The sequence below is a fragment of the Ixodes scapularis genome, unplaced genomic scaffold, assembly GCF_016920785.2.
Source record: "Ixodes scapularis isolate PalLabHiFi unplaced genomic scaffold, ASM1692078v2 PGA_scaffold4__175_contigs__length_147842914, whole genome shotgun sequence".
NCBI lineage: Eukaryota > Metazoa > Arthropoda > Arachnida > Ixodida > Ixodidae > Ixodes > Ixodes scapularis.
In genome coordinates, this window is record NW_024609879.1 from 36,045,644 (window position 1) to 36,066,844 (window position 21,201).

The window sequence follows — 21,201 nt, forward strand, 5'->3', positions numbered from 1 at the left end:
CGGCACTCTTTTCCCCCATTGTCCCACCGCCGCCTCGGCGGTCATTCGTCCGTTCAGGTCACGTGGGATTTGTTTTCGCGAGGACGGCTCATGGGCGCTGCCATTTTGGCTCGTAGAGCTTCGTGTGCGTACTGACGGCGGGAACGGGCGCTGTGGTGACGGTCTTGCGCGTGAAGTGAGATGGTTTCCTGACTTCATGCGCTAGACAAGTGGACAAGAGACAGCAGCAATGCCGTTTTGCTCTGTCGCGGGCTGTTTTAGCTCTCAGGAGAATGAAAAGCGCCTGATGCACTTTCCATTGGGCAAAAAAGACGAAGTCCGGCTGCAAGCTTGGGTGAAGCTCACCGACCGCAAAGATTTTCAGCCTACGCCAAGCTCAAGGGTCTGTAAGGTATGTTCCTTTCCAGCAGACGTCTCATGTGGAGAGAGATGTCTTTTTGAAACCGTTCATTACTTCATGACATGCGGGTGCCGTCCAAAACAGGCTCGTCGAGCGCATTGTACAGAAAAGTGCTCCCGCCAGTGCTTGCCGTGCTTCTCGGTTGTGAAAATAACTCTTCAAACCAACTTGCCGCCGTTTCACTCATAACTGGTTCAAGCGCTTTTGATGGGAACATGCGCTTCCACTGGTCAAGCGCTCGTTTTAGGGGAGCATTCATCCCGTCGAAATCGCTCGCCCGTGTGCGGTTCGCGCAACATATAGTTCTCGGAATCCTTGAACCGACAACTTGGGACTATTATACGATGTGATGGTAAATTTTCCCGCATCTGGATCCATTCACACAGTTGTGTTTGGCTATGTTACTTCGAGAGCGAGATATCGGGGAGTCCGTGCTTCATGTACGTACGATGTGTTAAGCTACCCCGTGATTTATTTGCCCTGCAGTTTTGGATGCACACTTTCCTGATAACCCGTAGTTTTATCTCGACGTAATTGCATGCAGTTAGAGTGTTTTCTTATTGGAAATCTACACGCAACCACTTCAAACGTAGACAGACGCTATTGTAATGCGTCTGACTGCATCTGCAAATTGTGGAGTGGTCTGGTATAGAATGCCAATATAAACTCGAAGTTGCTGTGCTTCCAAAATTGCGAATCCAGCTAGAAATATGAAAATGAGTAGAGTGTATCGTTGTAAATTACAGTCGACTCTCATTAATTCAAACTCGAGGGGGGCCGAAAATGAGTTTGAATAAAGCAAAGTTTGAATTATCAGGAGTTTCTTCCCATAGAGACGCATAGGATGGGACCTGCACGTTAGTTTGAATTATCCGAAAGTTTGAATTAAGAGATTTTGAATTAACGAGAGTAGACTGTATTCATCTAAACAAATCGTGTCCCCTTTAGTGGTTTTCACCTTGTCTATTTTTTATTAGGACCATTTCGAGGGCTCAGAGTTGGAAGGAAAAAGGGTGGATGGTCGACGGCTGCTCAGGTGGAATGCTGTGCCGACAATCCCACCATCTGACGGCACACAGAAAAAAGCAAGAGCCAAAGTCCGGAAAAAGTCAACCAACGATCACCTCCATGGTATGTAGTCCTTTTAGTGTGTATGCATGCATGTTCTACAGCTAAAATGAGACATAATTTATCCATTTCAAGCAGCAACCAGCCTTGATGCACTGACCGAATCGCAAAGGAGAGCATCACCTGAGGTCACGCCAGGGCAAGACAGCGCAGTGGAGTCATCAACAGCAGTACTCAATATCCAAGCTGCACCCGAGGAATCTAGTAAGTTTCAGTCATAGAACGAAATTACAAGTTGAATTAACTGAGGAATTCAGGCTGTTGTACTAACCCATAATTACAGTCTCCTAAGCTCTACAGAGCTTCCACAAGGAGATTGAACTCCATGCTCGGCTCGTGCTGGTATCGCTCTGTAACCGTTGACCCTGGGATTTATTGGTCCTTGAAGTGAAAACGAGTATAAAGGAAAAGTGCCAAATCGCATGATCCCCATCTGGAAGCCAGGGAAAGACAGTATGAAAGAGGACCCCAACAGAAAAAAAGGAAGTTTATTGAAACTCTAATATGGCATGAAAAAAGAGTTACATTGTTTCTACAAACGTGAGCTGCCCTTCCGCACTAGTATCATGAGTGCCTTGCTGAAATTGCATTTTTCAAAGGGGAACTATTTTTTGGCCCGAGTTGACACAAATTGAACTAGTAAATTAGACAATAATGGCATGTACCGTCTAAACCAGGGGTCTCAAACAAGCGGCCCGCAAGCAACCGGCTCCGAGTCACAGTTCCCATGTCTTGGGCGCTAGAAATGGCAAGCAGCATAATCATCTCATCTCGCCTATTCATTTTCGCTCGAAAACTAGCTGTGCTCTTTTAACGTATTCGCATATAGTTTATACTTATCTGTGCTCGTTTGACCTTTGTTTTGCTTTATTTCATGCTTCCCAGCTTTTTGTAATGTACGATTCTACTACTGCTGCAAGCGCGCACTATTCTTTGAAGGTTGCATCTCGGCTGCGCGAACACTCAATCAGCAGGAGTAGCTGCCAATGATAAAGCTACGAGCTCGGGATTCTCGCTTTCAAAAACATATCACCAGTAAAAGACAAGTATTTGTTCAGAGTGTTTTAATAAAAACCGTGAGGAAAACAAATTAACTGGTTGTCTTTCTTAGAGACATGTTCAAGTTGGTTAATTCCTGAGTTAATTGAGCAACAGAAAGGACAGAGTACTTGCTCTCTTGTTCCATTAAAAATGCCAGAACGTTGGCGGGCTGTGTTATTTTAATTCATATAATCAGGTCAGGCCTCAACGTAGTTATGTAAACAAATCAAATCTAGAAATGTCACTGGCGAAATTGTGGGTTTACAAAAGGCATAAAGCACGGGGTCTCTTCCCTTTAAAATCTTCTGACAACTTCCCCCACCCCCCGATGTTGCGTTGGCCCTCGACCTTGCCGGTGTGGGCTATCTGGCCCCCACACTGAAATGAGTTGAGACCACTGGTCTAAACAACAAGGCCAGTTTCTGTCAATTGAGATGGGATCCCACTATTTCAATGTAAGACCTTTCGGTGCATGTGGTTTTCAGTTTAGTTTAAGGTGCACTCGTTTGTACCACCAACTTTTAAATGCATATGCGTTTCAGTGCACGATTACTTCGAAGTAAAGGCATTTAGGTGCGAAGAATTTCCTGGCTGCTCACACTTTGACCGAAGAACTTTAGCAAGTCTGCGTTTGCGCAAACATCAGGTCCAAGTTATAAGTCGTCCCCTCAGCTACAAAATATTTCGCAATATATTCTGAGCGGGTGTATTAAAAATGGTGGCTGTATTTCCACCGAGAAATTCTTCCTCACTAAGAATTTGTGGGAGAAAAACACAGATACAGCTGTAGATGTAGCAAATATTCACATAGCCTAGGGATGTATGAACTAATGTATGAGCTAATTTATTGTGTGTGTTGGTTTGTCAGGCTAAAAGGGCATTATAAAGGGTTTTTGACAGACTTTTTATGGGGGTAACTCAATCGGCTTAATCCGCCTGTTTGTGTGTCCTTCAATAAATTAGACATTTGTTTTAGCCGATCAGCTAAAACAAATGTCTAATCAGTTTTAGCCGATAAGCCACCGAGAGGTACTGCTATCATTTGACGACCACTATTTTATTCCAGGCTAGCTTTTACACTGGAACATATTAGGTAGCAGTATCAGTTCGATATTGTGATATTTACGCAATTGCGTGAGTCATTTTCAGTTTCTTATTATTTCGATTGAGCAATGCAAACGTGTGTATGACTAAGTTCTTGTCGTGCAGAACTCACTGATATTTCAGTGTGAATCGTGCACCTTTGAATAACCGATAAATTAAACTGAAAAAGACAACTTGTAACGTTTAATGCCAATGTGCGGTCTAATTAGCCACATTCTACATTATAATGTTCACCAGTTTGTTCTGCCTTTCGGCATTTCAAGAAAAACGTAATGTAATGACTATTTTGGTTGCTGTTTTGGTGAAAATTTCTCTGGGGCGACGCTGCACTCGATTACATGATCACGTTTCAGCACGTCCTCGCCTTCAACGAGGCAACTCTTGCTCTCGTCGATGTGGCTGATAATCGTTGCAAGAGACAGTGACACTGAAAAACAATGCGTGTCTTTCGTGAATACTGTTTCTCCAACCTTGGAAGCGCACAAATATCGCCACACCGCGTCAGTTACGTACGACCTGGCGCGCGGAGCTGGAGCGAAGTGGCCGATCGCGAGTGCCTACACTTGGGTTAGTTTCTGCGTCCAAAGAGAATGCCGCGACATTTAAAGCAAGGTGAGACTAGCAGAGACTATTCTACCCCTACGCAGATGCTTTTGGAGCAGATATATTACCCACATACCCTTCACGAGCCTCAAGTCCTCGTCCTCCATGGCTGAACGAATTTTAGCGGCGGGATTGTTATTTCCGCAGAATAGTTCCGACGGCGGCCGCTAGCCAGCGCCACCGTTCAATCTCCTTCCCAATAGAACTTGCCGTGTCATTGGTGTCTGGACAACTTTCACAACCAGTACGACCAGAAATTGAGTTGTGGTGATCCGTTTTCACTCATGGACGGACGCAGCAGTGATCGGGTGTTGGGTAAGCAAGCTCGTTCGTTCTCCGCTCCGCGCAGAGCGGGCACAAGTTGGACCCCTTCCTGATCTTCAAGAGAAAGACGCTTCCGTCGAACGTTATATTTCCTAAAAATGTTATCGTTCAGGTGCACCCCAAAGGCTGGATGGACACAGCTCTCATGATCGACTGGATAGACTCGGTGTGGAGGAAGCAACCTGGTGCCGATCTGGGCATGTGTGCATGTTGGTGCTCGACTCGTTCAGGTGCCATATCAGCGACCGTGTGAAGAACACACTTGTGGCCTGCCACACCAACCTTGTGATCATCCCAGGTGGCATGACCTCTCAACTTCAGCAGCTTGACGTCTGCTTGAACAAGCCGATGAAGGACTATGTAGGTACAGCGTACAATGAGCGGCTGAATGATGGGGAGCACGCGCTGACGCCGGCGGGGAGTTTGAAGAGGGCGACGCTTGACGACTTAGCAAAATGGGTACACGACGCCTGGAAGGCACTTCTTCGGGCGATGGTCGTCCACGCCTTCAAAAAGTGTGGCCTTTCCAACGCCTTGGACGGCAGCGAGGACTGTCTGTGGTCTATGGACAGCGAAAAGGAGCTATCGTCGGACTCTGACAGTGACTAGTGTGGTTATTTCGAGTGTATGTGTGAGTTTACTCGTTCCATAAAATGTGTCTTTCAGGTATGTGGTATTCACCCTCCATTTTTTCACCTGTGCGGTGCAATCGGCACCATGTTATTTTTCGAATATTTGAGGGCTAAATATACCAGCGCGTTACAATCGGGCAAACACGGTAAAGTGGACAAAGTAACTGGGTATCGCTTTCTGCTTTCGAAAGCTAACTGCTTTCGAAATACAAGTTTCTTTACCTGCGGGGGCAAGCTGGCATCAGAAATAAATACAGGTTGCGGTAAGTTTGTGTTACGCTTCTATTTGCTGCTCCTCTCGCCCCGTACAATAGACGTAGCATCCTTGTTAAGCCTTATTGAGCTCGATTTCATTGATTCAAGCCGCCATAATGAGATGAAGGTGACTGAGGAACTTTGCTACTGTTCTTTCAGGGATGAAAGTTTTTCCCTTTCTGAAGGAACATATGTGTCAAGAGAGTTCTTTTGGGGAGGACTGTATACACCCTTTTTTCTAAGAGTAGTATTTGAATCTCGTATCTATATCGCGAAAAGCATGGCAGCCTGGCGGGATAGCCTGAGTGACGTTCAGCACGGTATGCTCGATTCTAGTGGGTCTATGGGGCTTGTCCCCTATGCGGACATGCCATTGAAGCATCAGAGAAGATCCTGTAGTGAAGAGGACTCGCTTGCGCCTAGCCCTAGCCTAACTCCAGACCCAGATGAATGGCGGCTCACCACGCCGGCATGGTAACAATCCCCCGTCTCATTTCATTTCCTCGTCTCGTTTCGTGCTGTTTTCAGGTAGCTTTCATATCACATCCCTCTCGCTGAAATCACAGGTGTTCTTGTAAGCAGTGCGACGTAAGGCCGACATCAAAGGAGTGCGTCTGCTGCCGCAAATGCCCACTTGAGGTCACGACACACCCGGAGGGGTGCATAATGCATAACGGAGCACACACTTTGTGGCGATACGCCTGCAGCCGTGTGCTGCGTGTCACATTTTGGGCTCTGCAGGAGGTGGAACGTCACCCGACATCAGGAGAACAGAAGTGGATAGTTTGATTGAAATGATTTGTAGAGACCTGTTGCTGGTTGCCATGGGCTTCCTATGCTATGCGGCATTGCAGGTAGTGCAGAACGCAACACCGCTAGAACATACATATACATATGCAACCGCTGATTTTGGCTTTTTTCCCTCACAGCCAAAAGTATAGTACCCTTTCGGCCGAAAAAGTAGAACCAACCTGCTGTTAAAAGTTTTTTTCGAGTCAATGTGCACATTGGGCAAAATGCAATAGTTGCGGTGAACAGCCTCAAAGACCAAAAGACCACTCAATCCAAGGTATCTCAGGAAGTGTTGGCTACCTTAAGGACTTCAGCATTCAATGGTCAGGGTGCCTCTCTTTACTCCAGCTACTACTTTGAGGTCTGGTGTTAAGAAATTCTGTTTGTATTCCCTATGCCAAAGAGAGCTATGCCCCATTTATCATGATGCAGAAATTTCAAAATTATAGTAAGGGGCAGACTAAAGCTTTGATGGGGCACACACCCCTCTTCTTGCATAATACATCACTACATGTGGGATACTGACAGACGACTCACTTTCGCGTTGCCGGGTTTATTCAGACACGAGGTATTGGGTAAGGGGACAAAAGGCAGATGTGCCGTCTGATGTGGCCCTGTTACCCATTTACAAGAAATGATTAAATGCAAGTGAGGCAGAAGTTTGACACATGATCAGTCTTGGGTAAGTTACTTTTAAAAAGTAATTCGTTACAGTTACAGTTACTTTCAGAAAAAAGTAGTGAAGTTACCGTTACAGTTACCGCAACAAAAAAGTAACTCGTTACAGTTACAGTTACTTTTAAAAAGTAACGACGTTACTTTTCAGTTACTTTTTCTATAACGCAAAAAATATTAGGAGAAACTAGAAAACGCTTTTCACCAAGTTTATTTGCATAAAATTAAAAAAGTGTGTTTTTTACTTCGTATTGTAAGTTGGCAGCAGTTGCTTCTCGAAATTAGTTTCTGAAAGTTTCCCTTATTTGATAACGAACACGTCCCTGCCCTTGTTGAACAGGCGCTCGTCTAACGCGCTGGATGGGATTGCAGTGTTGTTTCGCCGGAAAAGGTTTTTGATTGCCGGGTAGGCGGTGAGGCAATAGAGTGCCGTTTTCTGCGGTCAAAGTGTTAGTAACCTCCTCCACGTCAGCAAAATACTCTCTGTACGCCGGCCATGGTAGTTTTTCTTTACTCTTATCAACATTCATATCCTTCGTAGCACTAGCTTATTGCTGGCTCGTTGACGGTTGCGCTGGGTTCATACAGTCCCTGGACATATTTCAGCTTGTACCCGGCAAGCCAGAAACAAACCCCGCGCAAACAGCAGTAAATTTTGCCTCGACTGTTGACACTACACTGGATTGATGGCGCAATACGAAACATGCGCAGTGCGGAGTGGCGGCGCTAATCAAAATACGTAACATTCGCAGTGCCCTCCGCGTGTATTGTTGTTTCACGTTTGATTCATTCGATTAAAAAGCGTTTGCGCAGAAAAAAAGAAAAACCGCAAAAGAGATAGTTCTTCAAGACACTAAGATGCAAGTGTTCAGTCACAAAGTACAAGCGCGTGCTAAAGATAACTACTTTTTTTTTTTTTTCACCGAACCTACACGTGGCAATATTCGGGTCGTGACTGGCGAGAAAGAACTTATTCACAAGTCTGTGCAAAAAATAACTTGACACTCGAAATGTCGGAAGAGACAATTTGGAAAGCGCAAAAAATGGCTAAATTGTACTCGTTCAGTGATATATTATTCATGAAAAACTGGAAAGTAACGACAAAAGTAACGTCGTTACTTTCATCGTTACCTCAGAAAAAAGTAATAGAACTACAGTTACAAGTTACATTTTTAAAAAGTAACTCGTTACAGTTACAAGTTACCAAAAAAGTAACGAAATTACAGTAACGCGTTACTAGTAACGCGTTACTACCCAAGACTGCACATGATGCACATCTTTTATCAAAAACCTTCAGGCCTCTTACGTACACAAGCAGTATGGTCAGGCACTCGCCTCATGTTATTCCATTCCCAGTTGGCCACAGTAAAATGCCATATCTGTGTAGTCCTGCATTCCCTTCTTAAGAATTCTGCCAACTAAATCTTGTTTAACTTTATTTTCTTTCATGCACCTTAAATAATCCTGTACTCAAACCGTCATAGCGTGTGATGTAATTTGACTGCCACCACTAACATTTGTATTATGGCGATGAGTTACCAACTTCCGAGGCTCCGTTTTGTTGCTTACAAGCAATTCACACAGTGGACGTGGTAATGACTGGGCCGCTACAATCGATGTGTCCTGCCAGCCTGTGCCGTTGGAAGAATTCGAGAAGAATTCCCGTTGGAGAGCTACACGGGATATCTGGATGTGAAATAAAACTGTTGTGGGCTCCACTTTAGCTAACACTCTTCACGGTAGTATCTCAAATCCTTACACAAAACTTCCGCTTCAAATACACAGCCGCAAAAACATCTTAGCAAATAAAAATCGCTTGAATGATAAAAGAAATCATTTTGCAGCAATAAATGTGTTCCTGTATCTCACAAAAAAATTTTGTTCCTTTCATTTGATGGTGCTTGTCACGCACAACCTCCAAAGTGTTGCATGCTCATTTCATACTGTTTACTGTAGTGACCGATTACCCGGCTTGTCAAAGAGAAGGACGATTGGACGGAAGCACAAGACACGTCATGAGAAGCATTGCTAGAATATGCCGGTGAGCTGAAGAGACGGTGCATTTGGCATTCGTGAATGGAGACAGTTCGATCCTGGTGCTCATGATGTCCAGCAACCTCAATGTGGCTCTCAGTCCAGTAATAAACCTGTAAATACAGTAACCTAGGGTCGTGTCCAATCTAAAAACAGGCAACAAAGGTTTATCTTGAGTAACTGAAGAATGGCTGAAGGTGATGAAATCATCGGGTCACGCATGTCACGAAATTCTATGGGGACGATCTAGAACCAGGACGCCTGTTGCTACACAGAGATATGCTGATATAGTAAAGCAGCACAACACTGCACCCCTACACATTCCACAACGTAGTGCTGATATTTTCGCGTGCCAAAGCTCAGCACCTGAGGAATCTTTTGCCGGAAATGGCGAAGTTAATCAAAATTCCGTTCACCAGTCATGCACCTATGAAAGGTGATTTTCTTGTCTGCGGCCACTTAAAAGCTATATATTATCGACGATGAGGCGGACTCGACTGAATCACCTGGCACTTCTTCACTCACAAAGAGCTCTCCCGCAAAATAAATTGAAATGACGTCGCCGACGAATTCATTAGCAGGTCAGACTTTGCAAACATCACAGTTCATTAAAGGGTGGAGCATACTCTTATTTAGCAATACATTGTCAGGACTGTGACTGTGAACCACGGTTCAGTGACACAAATATCTTGTATAAACACCAAACTCAGTATTCTAGGAGGATTATTGAGGACTACCATATAGCAAGAAAGAAAACAATGTGCGGGAGCCAACCGTCAGTGAACCTCAGATACAGTGAGATGGCCTTTTTGGACCTTGGATAATTGAAAAAGCTACACCACAGTGAAAAAAAAAAGACCCCATAACTGCAAGTTTTCAAAACAAGAAAGTTGATAGTCAGCGCCTTGTCCTGTATGTATTTCTCTCCTTTGTGTCCTTGTGTTTCGTGCTGTTTTGCATCTTTAGGTTGTTCATCACATTTTTTTCTGCTCTTGAGTTTCCTCTGAAACATTCTTTTCTTTGGTCTGTCCTGCAGGTTGTGGAGCAAGGGCCTGGCTCCGGAATTTTCCCAGAATGCGGCCAGCTCCAGAATATCCAGACATATTCCAAGACCGCAACGGCCACGGCTTATGGGCTGTTCGCCGCCGTGTTCATGCAACAGGCCTTTATCATCTGCTGGGTGAAAAGTCAATGGGCCGAAGGCTCACATAGGCCATCAGAAATCGGCCCCCACTGGACGTTTCAGCCGTCACGGCTATTTTGTGTAGGTGTTTGTTTTATTTTAGTCTGCTTTGTTGCTGAAGGTTTTTGGCTTGGATCAGAGCACTCTTCAAGCTGTGGTTCTATCATGTCCGAAAACAACTAGTCAGCATCCCTGATGTTTGCGACTTGTAACCGTTCCTGGACAAGCAAGAAAGCATGAGTGTTGACAGGCCTTTGTCCATTCGTTATGGAACCAGCAAAAGTGGAATGATGTTGTTGATGTCGGGCCGATTGCACCATTGACACTCTGTCTAATGAATCTTGATGACAATAAAAGGCTCTTGGCATGTTTACTTGGTGTTCATATCGAAGGCAGAATTTAGCACAACGATTGACGACGTGCTAAGGTCATGTTAAACTGGCACATTTTTGATAACTTAGCTTTAGACTGAGCAAATAATGGACCTTTTGCAGAAACATCGGTTCGAGAGTAACTGGTTCCAGTACCCCCTCTCTCTTCCTTCTGGCCGAGCAGAAAGGGAAGATGGTTTCGTTGTGTCGACTTCGGGGCGGAAGATTACGCACGATGGGGAGAAAGGCGAGTTTGGGGGAGCCGTATCTAGGTCACAGTGTCTCAATGGGTGAACAGGATGTAGCTGACGTTTTGGGAGTGCAACGGGTGGGAGAGGCCTCGCGCGCGCGTTGTTTTCTCGCCACTTAGCCTCGACCCCAGTCGCGTGTCTAGGTGGCAGCACATATTTGCCAAGAGGTCCATTGATGACTTGCCGAGTTTATTCAGACTGTAATGGCCACATCACTCCGTGACAGTCATTCGCGATTGCAGGTCAGGAAATTCTAAACGTTTTGCTTTGCAATACACGGTGCTAATGTAAACTACGTAAGATTAATATAGTGCAGATTCTTGTAATGTTAAAATCGTTGCACGGTCCTGTAAATAGTGCATGCAGGTGTACTATTACTTGCATTTGACTTTCATTTTGCAGAATTGTGATATAAAGTGTATAACTCCATCAGGAAGTTATTTTTGCAGTCATTTACATTTACAAAGCTTAAGTGTGTACATTTCTGTCTTCTTATCTCAATTGCAGAGCACACGAAGGCCATGTGCAAGAACAAAGCCTGGGACTACAACGAAAAGGTAATCCTGCTTTCCCTGGGAACTGAGTTGAGCAAAATCAGGAGTGGCAAGTTGAGCGAAATTAGGAGCGGTGCAAAGCAGCTACGAAGCTAACCTGCATTGTGATGCTGTGCACCTTAGCCGACGGCACGAAACTATGCCCCTATGTAATTTTCAAGCGCAAAACACTACGGAACATTACAGTGCCTTTCAAAATTGTTGTCCGTGTGGCAGAACACTCTTGGATGAACAGTGATCTCATCATGGACTGGTTGAAGACGATATGGGAAAACAGACCAGGGGCCATGCTCGCTAAAAGATCCATGCTGGTGCTGGACGCGTTTCGAGGCCACAGCTCTGAAGCGGTCAAGGCTCGTCTCAGAGGCTTGCACGGACCTTGTAATGATACCAGGAGGTATGACATCCGTACTCCAACCCCTCGACGTTTGCCTCAACAAACCTTTCAAGGCAAACGTGAAGCGACAATACACGGAGTGGATGGCCGAAGAGCTCCACGAGCTGACACCAACGGGCCGGGTCAAGAGACTGGACATTACGCTCCTGTGCAAGTGGATTAATAACGCGTGGAAAGAGATTCCCGCCGAGATGGTGCGCAGGAGCTTTCGAAAGTGCTCCATCAGCAACCGTCTTGACGGTACGGAAGATGACGTTGTTTGGGATGACGACGCTTCTATCGACAGCAGCGGTGGTAGTGACAGCAGTGATGACTAAACGTTACGAAAGGAAGTTCGACGTTATGCAAGGTTTGAAAATAAACATTTCTTTTTCCTTAAGTGTGAGCACTGCATTTCATAGTTCATTGTACGGGTAATATGCATGGATTTTTTTTGCATTTGTTGCGGGTTCAAAGTTGGGGTTGCGGGTTATATGCAGGGGCGAGTTATACGTGCGAAAATATGGTATTCCTCTTGAGAACATCTACAATCTTAAGCATTCTTGACTTCCTGGTAATGATGCAAAACTATAGATAAATTGACTATCGATACTGTAGTTTTTCCAAAACTATCGATGGTGTCACAAACTATCAATAGTCGACTATCGATAGAAGTATCGATAGTTTTTCGATAGTCGACTATTGATAGTACTATCACCAGTTTTTTTTTACTGTCGATAGACTGATTTCTGGCGACTATTGATACTATCGATAGTACTATCAATAGTTTTGCACTACTACTTCCTGGATCCTTTCTTCTTGCCTTTGCACAATATCTTAAAATTGTTACCTGCCAATGTATGTTGCATTCAACCTAATTTTTTCCTAAAGCAAATTGTTAAGCAGTGTGTGCTATCAACAATGGTATATTGTCAGAGTATGTGCTCCTTTCTATGAAGAATATCTGATTAAAAATTATTTAACAACAACCATGACCATTTTTTCCTAAAGCCTGAATGTTTTAAGAATGACAAGTGGTTGTGGAAGTGAGGATTTGTTTTAACATAACCATACATCAATTTTAACAGCCATTACTAACAGCAGCTAAAATCGAGGATGGCCTTCCACTTTCTCTTTGCATCACAGCACTGGGTATATTTATGACTAGTATTTTTTGGTGTATAAGCCGCGGTTTTTTTCAAACATTTTTCTTGGTGCAACTTATACAACAATGTGACTTATATAAGATTTTTTTTTTTTTTCGAAGTGCGACATAATTTTTTTTATATGCCGCACGCCATTTTTTGTAGAGCACCATAATTATGTAACCATAGGTGGTGTTTCCTCTTCCAAAAGGCGAGATATTTTCATTTTTATGGTTTCCCCAAACCGGCTCAATGTGGATAGGCAAGACAGTGAGAATAAAGCTTTTACAGCATTAATAAAGCTGAGACTTGGGTTTGGGCTAGTTGGTTATAGTACATATCCGAATGTGGTGCACTGCGAAGTTCTACAGAATAAACGCGTGACCAAAAAATGAAAGGAAAACAATGAGGAGAAACACAATGTACATGAATGGGTGCAAACTAACAACTGTTCATTCTTTTCTTTTTTTTCCTTTTCCTTGCTTGAGTTTTCCCATGTGTGAGTTTGGAAAAAATAAAAATCTGAGAAATAATGAAAAATTGTCTTCATGATGATGCGTGGACTTTCAATGCTTGTGGTGTTGCTTTTTGTTCTGTACTATGCGTTCGGTTTCTATGGTGTAAGAGGGGACCTTGAAGCTGGTGCTGGTGTCCTCCTTGTTATGCAGTGTAGTGTCTAAGCAATTCAATTTCCTTTCTACATTATCTTAGTGATTGTGGTGTTTGGCGGAGTGAGGTTCGGGTCGGGTCACCCTGGGTACAACGCCGCGGGGAACTCTGGGATGGGGCACCCGGGCGGCGAGTAGTCTGTTTTCATTGGGCCGCTTGAGCTGGACGCTACGGAGCAAGTCGCTCCCCATGTTGGTTGCGGAATAAAGACACGTTCCGTACCAAAGTCTCTCCTTTGTCGGCAGACACACAACATAAAGTGGCGACGAGGACTTTCGACCGACCACCCATGCGAGCAGAACTCGAGCAGCAACTGGTGGACGCCGTGTAGGCCTGAGAAGACAGCAACTGCGGCGGGTACGGAGGAGCAAGCGACGCAGCGGAATGGTGCAGAGCCATGGCCAAGTTCGGGCAAGTCGAACATTTTGACGCTTCGTTGTGCTCATGGTCGTCATACGAAGAAAGACTAGCGTCGTTTTTGAGAGCGAACCATGTGCCGGAAACCGACCAGGTTGACGCCTTTTTAAGCCTAATTGGGCCTACGACGTACAACTTACTCAAGTCGCTAACAGCTCCTCAGCTACCAGTAACGAAGTCCTTCGACGAGCTAACGCAGCTACTACGAGACCATCTAGAACCCAAGCCATCTGTTATTGCAGAGCGAGCCAGATTTCATCGCCGAATTCAAGAGGAGGGCGAGACTATTGCGCAGTTCGTCGCCGCGCTAAGGACGCTCGCACGAACGTGCGACTTTGGCACGTTTTTGGATGAGTCATTGCGTGACCGGTTCGTTTGCGGAGTGCGCCGCGTGGATATTCAGCGAGCACTTTTCGCCGAAGATAAGACGTTGACCTTGCAGAAAGCGGTTGACCGGGCCGTGGCTTTGGAGACAGCGATAAAAAGCACATCCGATGTGCACGGGTCTGGTGGCAACAGCGACCAAGTGGAAAGCGCCAGCGTCCACAAGTTGAAAGGTGACAAAGAAGATACTAAGAAGCGAGGGGTGGCTTGTTACCGTTGCGGGTCAAGCAAGCATCTCGCACGCACGTGCATACACAGCGAGGCCACCTGTTACAAATGCCAGAAAGTGGGGCATATTCAGCGAGCATGCCGCTCATTTCAGGAGAGGAAGCCGCAAGGAAGGAAGAAGTCGCTGAAAACTTTAACGGTGACTAAGGACGCCCATGTCAACCGCATTACAGCTCCAAAAGACCAGCCATTGACGGTAGAAGTGCTGGTTGAGAATTCGCCGGTGACAATGGAAATCGATACCGGAGCAGCGGTATCAGTCATCTCAAAGCAGCAGTACCGTGAGAGGTTTGCGGCATTGAACTTGAAGCCGACGGCGCTGCGGTTGAAGACGTACACCGGGGAAACTGTCAAGCCCTGTGGAGTTCTGGAAGTTAAATTTTCGCATCAAGAGGAAACAAGAGTCCTGCCATTGTATGTCCTGAACCAGTCAGGGCCACCACTTCTTGGCCGGGAGTGGCTACAGAGGCTGCGGTTGAACTGGAAGCAAGTGACGGGCTTCAACAATCTTCAGAGGAGCACACAAGGGGCAAGTCCGATGCCAGTGGACAAGTTGCAAGTATTACTAGACAGGTATCAGGCCATCTTCAAGGACGAACTGGGGAAGATCTCTGGAGAGGAGGCGAGGCTGTTCCTTAAAGAAGGAAGTCATCCCAAGTTTTTGAAGGCCAGGAGTGTATCCTTTGCATTGGTTCCAGCTGTAGAAAAGGAACTGTCGAACCTAGAAGCCCTTGGTGTCATCACACCGACAACCAGTAGCGAGTTTGCGACACCATTAGTGCCTGTTCCCAAGAAGGATGGCACCATACGATTGTGCTGCGATTACAAGATGACATTGAATCCGATGTTGGATGTTGAGCGTTATCCCTTGCCGAGAGTAGATGAGCTCTTCTCAGTGTTAGCGGGAGGTCAGAGTTTCTCAAAAATCGACCTCAACAGAGCATATCAGCAGGTTGTCATGAGTGAGGAGTCCCGACGATTACTGACCATCACGACACACAAAGGCCTATACCTCATGAATCGCCTACCTTTTGGAATAGCGTCGGCCCCGGCAATTTTCCAGAGGGTAATGGATAACATGCTGAAAGGAATCCCAGGGGTGGCATGTTATTTGGATGACGTGCTAATTACCGGAAAATCACAGGAGGAGCATCTAAGAAGTCTGGAGGAGGTGTTCGAGCGTTTTGCGGAACGAGGCGTTCGCATCAAGCGAGAAAAGTGTGCCTTCTTCCAGGATCAGTTGCAGTACCTGGGACATGTGATAAGTCCTGAAGGAATAAGGACGTCGGAGGAGAAGGTGGCTGCTATCGTAAAGGCACCAGCACCAGCAGACGTGTCGCAGCTGAGATCGCTTCTGGGGGCCGTGAACTACTACGGCAAGTTTGTTCCTCAACTGGCAACCATAGTGGCTCCACTCTACAAGCTACTGCATCAAGATGTGAAGTGGCACTGGGACCGTACATGTCAAGAGGCCTTCCAACGAGTCAAAAAGTTGCTGATGTCCTCAGAAGTGCTCGTACACTACGACCCAACAGCACCCTTACAACTGGCGTGTGACGCATCATCTTACGGTGTCGGAGCTGTGTTGTCTCACATATTGGAAGATGGAACTGCGCGGCCAGTCGCATACGCGTCACGGACACTGACATCTGCAGAAAAAGGGTACAGCCAGTTGGAAAAGGAAGCGCTGGCGTTGCTGTTTGGGGTGAAGAAGTTTCACTTTTACCTTTATGGACGCACGTTTAAGCTTGTGACGGACCATAAGCCCTTGCAGACTATTTTTGGACCAAAAACTGGGATCCCGGCAATGGCGGCTGCACGTCTGCAAAGGTGGGCAGTGACCCTGTCTGCCTACAGGTATTCCTTGGTGTTCAAGCGGTCGACTGAGAATGTTGAAGCGGACTGTTTCTCCAGACTTCCAGTGGAAGGGCGGCAAGAGAGTGACGAAAAAGTGGAGTCTTTTTGTTCCTTAAGATTACTGTCCTTGCCGGTGGACAGTCGGGACATCGCAAGAGAAACCGCACGAGACCCGTTGCTGAGGCGGGTGTACGACTACGTCTTGAAGGGGTGGCCTCCTTACGTGGGAGACCAAGCGCTGAAACCTTGGTTTCAACGTAACACGGAGCTGTCGGCACAACAGGGCTGCCTTATGTTAGGACTGCGAGTGGTAGTGCCGGAAAAGCTACGGAGCGTGCTGCTGGACGAAATCCATGAAGGGCATCCAGGAGTAGTGTGAGCCAAGGAGCTAGCTAGGAGTTATTTTTGGTGGCCCTCAGTGGACCAGGATGTGGAAAACCATGTGAAGGCATGTGAGCAGTGTCAGCAACAGCGTAATCTGCCTACGCAAGCGCCTTTGCATCCTTGGTCGTGGCCCACCAAACCATGGCAGCGGGTACATGTAGACTACGCTGGACCATTTCGAGGAGCTATGTTTTTGGTAATTGTGGATGCCCACTCAAAATGGCCAGAGGTGTTTATTATGCAAGCGACAACCTCGGCAAAGACTATTGAAAAGCTACAGGAGGTGTTTGCGCGTTTTGGAATGCCCGAGACGTTGGTTTCTGACAACGGTACACAGTTTACGTCAAACGAGTTCAAGGACTTTCTAAAACGGATCGGAACACGTCATGTGTTAACAGCACCGTATCACCCCAGTAGCAACGGCCTGGCGGAGAGATTTGTGCAAACCTTAAAATCGGCGCTGCGCAAGGGAGTTGCCTCGGAGCCACTGCAGCAGACCTTAGGAAAGTTTTTGCAAACCTACCGAAACATTCCACATGCAACAACGGGGGAGGCGCCAGCAGTTTTGTTTTTGGGAAGACGCCTTCGCACTAGACTGGATGTTCTCAAGCCATCTGTAGAAAACAGAGTGGCCAGGCATCAGTTCCGCCAGATGTTGCAAAGAAGCTGCCGTACCCGAGAGTTTAAAATAAAGGACCGGGTACGTGTGTGGAACCCCCATCGGGGGGACAAGTGGCTAAAGGCAACTATACTGTCAAGGAGCGGTCCTGTCTCGTACAAGCTGCGTGTGTACCGGGACCATGACACAGTCATCTGGCGACGCCATCAGGATCACATTCGGCAGGAGGGGGACCAGGAAGTTGGAACGCCGGCGTCGCGGGAGGAAGATGGAGCTAGCTTCATACCGCAAGCTTTAAGTATAGCAAGCCAAGCGCAGCCTCCCCCTGCCAGCCCACCTACAAGTGCCTCAACGGACCCGGGGTCGACCAGTATTTCAAGGCCTCGAACGCCGACTCAGCGGTATCCAACAAGAGTGCGCTGCCCTCCTGATCGTTATTCACCGGGGGACTGACCTAAGGGGGACTTTCTCAATCAAGTGCGGAAGAATGTGGTGTTTGGCGGAGTGAGGTTCGGGTCGGGTCACCCTGGGTACAACGCCGCGGGGAACTCTGGGATGGGGCACCCGGGCGGCGAGTAGTCTGTTTTCATTGGGCCGCTTGAGCAGGACGCTACGGAGCAAGTCGCTCCCCATGTTGGTTGCGGAATAAAGACACGTTCCGTACCAAAGTCTCTCCTTTGTCGGCGGACACACAACAGTGATGTTGCCTAGTTCAGCCATGGTTCCGCATTTCTTTTGCTTCAGTTCAGTAACACTGAAAAGTAAGTGGGCTGGTATACACGCATTGCTAAATATTTTCTCACGCCTTTCTCAGTTTCCGTTTGATAAGCCGTTTTTTTTGTGCCATGCTCCAGCCGTGTTGTTACATGTAAAAGGAAGGATTGTGGCTAGTCAATCTTTTAGAGGTACCAAAAAAAAGTATGTCAAGGTTTATCTTTCTGCCTGCGCATCGATGATTGCGTCGTCTCCAAGACTTGGCCTCGGCTAGGCCTAGTGCTCCAGAGCTTGGTTCCCGAATGTCTAGCTCCTTAAACTTTCGTTTGCTCAGCATGCGTTTGCTCTCATAAATTCAACTACCCTCTTATTTTGCGCATTTTCATTTTGCTACGGAATACTGGATTGCCCCTGCCATAGAGCACCATACTATGGAACTTTCTTGCAAGTCGAAATGCGCGTAAATAGGGTGACCACCTTCCTGCTAGCGAAATGCGGGACACGCGGGGGGGGAGGGGGGGGAGGAAGAGGGGGTTAGAGGAAGTTTATGAAAACGCACACCACGAACCGAGGCTCTGTTAACATATCCAATATCCTTTGCAGTTTATACACCTGCAAATTGTATTCCAGCAATTAGGCTAAAATAATTTTCGCTCCCAATGATATTTTTTATGCAAAATATGTTACGAAATGTGTCGAAGTTGAAAGCATAAAAAGCAACTGCAGCAGAACTGAGAGCATCAAATGGAAATAGGAAACAGTGAATCTTTTTGGGTTATTGTTTCCTGTCAACTCTTGCTTCTGTCAACATGGTCCTATAAAAATTTTTAACATTATGTTCTTTTTCGACCATTGTAAGTTGCAGGCTTTTTTGCCTTGTGTGGCTGTCTTCACCAAAAACAAAAGTCAACAGCAACCATTTTGCAGTAACACAGTGATTTGAAAATATTAACAATATCCTATATTTAAAGCAATTTTTTTACAATATTTTTGCACCAAGGGGAGAGGTACAACAGAGCATACACGTCGGTTCTCATGCAAGAAGGACGGTCGCTTCCCGCAATGCTTGGATAGAAAATAGCGTACCATTGCGATTCACACCGTTAATAGCGACCTCCGCGCTTCCCCGTGCCCCGTTGTTCGGCAGCACCATGAGTTGCTGAGTGAATTTTACAACAGTATGAAATATGGGACATTTTAAAGGGATACTTCAACGAAATTTAAAATATTCCCGTCGTGTTCAAAAATAGGTTGAATATGATCCACAATATCCGTAAATGACAATCGCATGTTTGTATTTTGAGCCTGGTGGCTGTATTTTTCGTTATAAACAGCCCACTCTGGCAATCACTCGGAGGAGGCCCAGCGGAGACCACGTGACATCTAACGCAATTGTGACGTAGGTTGTCTCAGGACGAGCAAAGCTACGGCGAGGCTGACGTCGAGAGGATGGCCTAGTCGTTCCAGCCACCGAAGCGGCTGCTTTTGTACGAATTTTGAGTGACGGGTTAATCTTCTGTAATCTTGTAGGGGGACAATAGAGACTTCTGCGACACACAAGAGGCATTCTCGGGAAGAGGGGAGTTCCTCCTGCCCCTCTTCTCTCGTCGCGGCCGGAGGCGAGACAGCCTCCGTCAGTAGCTGTCAAGGTTCCTAGACGGGCATTACAAGCGAGGCGTTAGCAACGTCCACCAGGCGCTCTTTGCTAATTGTTTAATTCATTTTAAAATTCCTTTTCGTGACTTTTTTAACAGGATATTGGTATGTTCGATATGATGCTGCTCCTTTGAACACATATAGACCAAAAAATGAGCGCCGAAATTTCGTTGTAGTATCCCTTTAAAGATTTGGAAATTCCTTGTGGGACGCGGGACACAAGCCCTCAATGAGGGACAGTCCCGCGAGTCACGGGATGGGTGGTCACCCTAGAGTCAAATGGTATGTGCGATCTAACAACTGTGTGAAACTCCGATTTCGCGATACCAATACGCATAAACTAGAGAACTCATTGCGTGAACCGTGCGAAGAGGTGCGATTTATATACCAACTTCTCCACAAAAATGGCTCAATATACGGATGTGCAACTTATACAACTGCACGAATATACGGTATATTGTATCATTATATGTACTGCAAATTTGCCTTTTCCCCAAATGGAGTTCCAGAAGTTCAAGTTCAAATGTTACAAATTGTAATTAATGCAGAAATATATATTTTATGTCATGTGAATCCACTTAGCTATAAAATGTGTAATGACTATAGTGGGTATCTGCAATTATTTTTCTTTTTATCTTATGTGCTTGAATGTATATGAATTTTATTGTCCATTCTGTACAATATTGACAGACATTTTGTATTACTGTTCACTTGCTTTTCGTATTTTCTGTAATGATGCCAAAGTTGTGCTATTTTTTCTAGTTTTACTTTTTTTTTTTTTTTCGATGAATCACTGCTGCTACTTGCATGGGCCCTCAGACACCCTCAAGCTGTCTTTGACAGCTTCTTTTCTGGGGATGCCAATTATGTTGGAAAAAATAAACTAATTGAATTGAATAGACTATAAATAGAGCCCTGTGCGGATAACAATTTGAGTATCTGCATCTGATCCGCATTCACAGACTTTGTATCCGCATCCAAACCGCATCCGCATACTTTGTATCTGTATCCGAACCGCATCCACGAAATGTGGAACCATGTCGATGTTCTTGCTAACCACCAGAGGTCATGATTACATTTAGACTAGCAAAATCAGTGGAAATCATGCCGACCACGTTCTTCCCTGCCGCACGCGGAACCGGAAACTTTCACCTGTGGCCCCTTAAGGGGGGACGCGGGTCTTGGAAACCAAAAAATTGCGAAAATGGCGTTTTTTGGAAAATAACATTTTCGGGTTCTTTATTCCATAAACTATCTTCTCTGTAAGTTTCAGCACCTAATTCGCGCTAGAAATGTGTTAAAAAAATTACTAACGAGGCCGCGGGAGCTCAAAATCGACAATCAAACACACCAAACAAGCCCAACTTTGCGCGGTCGCCGCTCCCGCCTCGTTCGGCTGGCGGCC

At 45.9% G+C, this 21,201-nt stretch overlaps 2 protein-coding genes and 1 pseudogene across 2 annotated transcripts; all 3 read left to right on the forward strand.

Annotated features, from left to right (window-relative positions):
• Positions 1-286: 286 nt before the first annotated feature.
• LOC121048311 lies at positions 287-14,713 on the forward strand. The gene is made up of 7 exons (XM_042293539.1): positions 287-391; positions 1,378-1,531; positions 1,607-1,732; positions 4,713-5,051; positions 11,301-11,350; positions 14,397-14,565; positions 14,661-14,713. The coding sequence occupies exons 1-7, from the start codon at positions 287-289 to the stop codon at positions 14,711-14,713; spliced, it is 996 nt and encodes a 331-aa protein (XP_042149473.1).
• Positions 14,714-16,811: 2,098 nt separating this feature from the next.
• On the forward strand, positions 16,812-18,083 carry LOC121048298 (uncharacterized protein K02A2.6-like). Its single transcript, XM_040504474.2, has one exon. It carries the CDS (start codon positions 16,995-16,997, stop codon positions 17,877-17,879), a length of 885 nt encoding a protein of 294 aa, XP_040360408.1. The 5' UTR covers positions 16,812-16,994; the 3' UTR covers positions 17,880-18,083.
• A 131-nt stretch (positions 18,084-18,214) lies between these two features.
• On the forward strand, positions 18,215-20,221 carry LOC121837892 (annotated as a pseudogene).
• Positions 20,222-21,201: the final 980 nt, after the last annotated feature.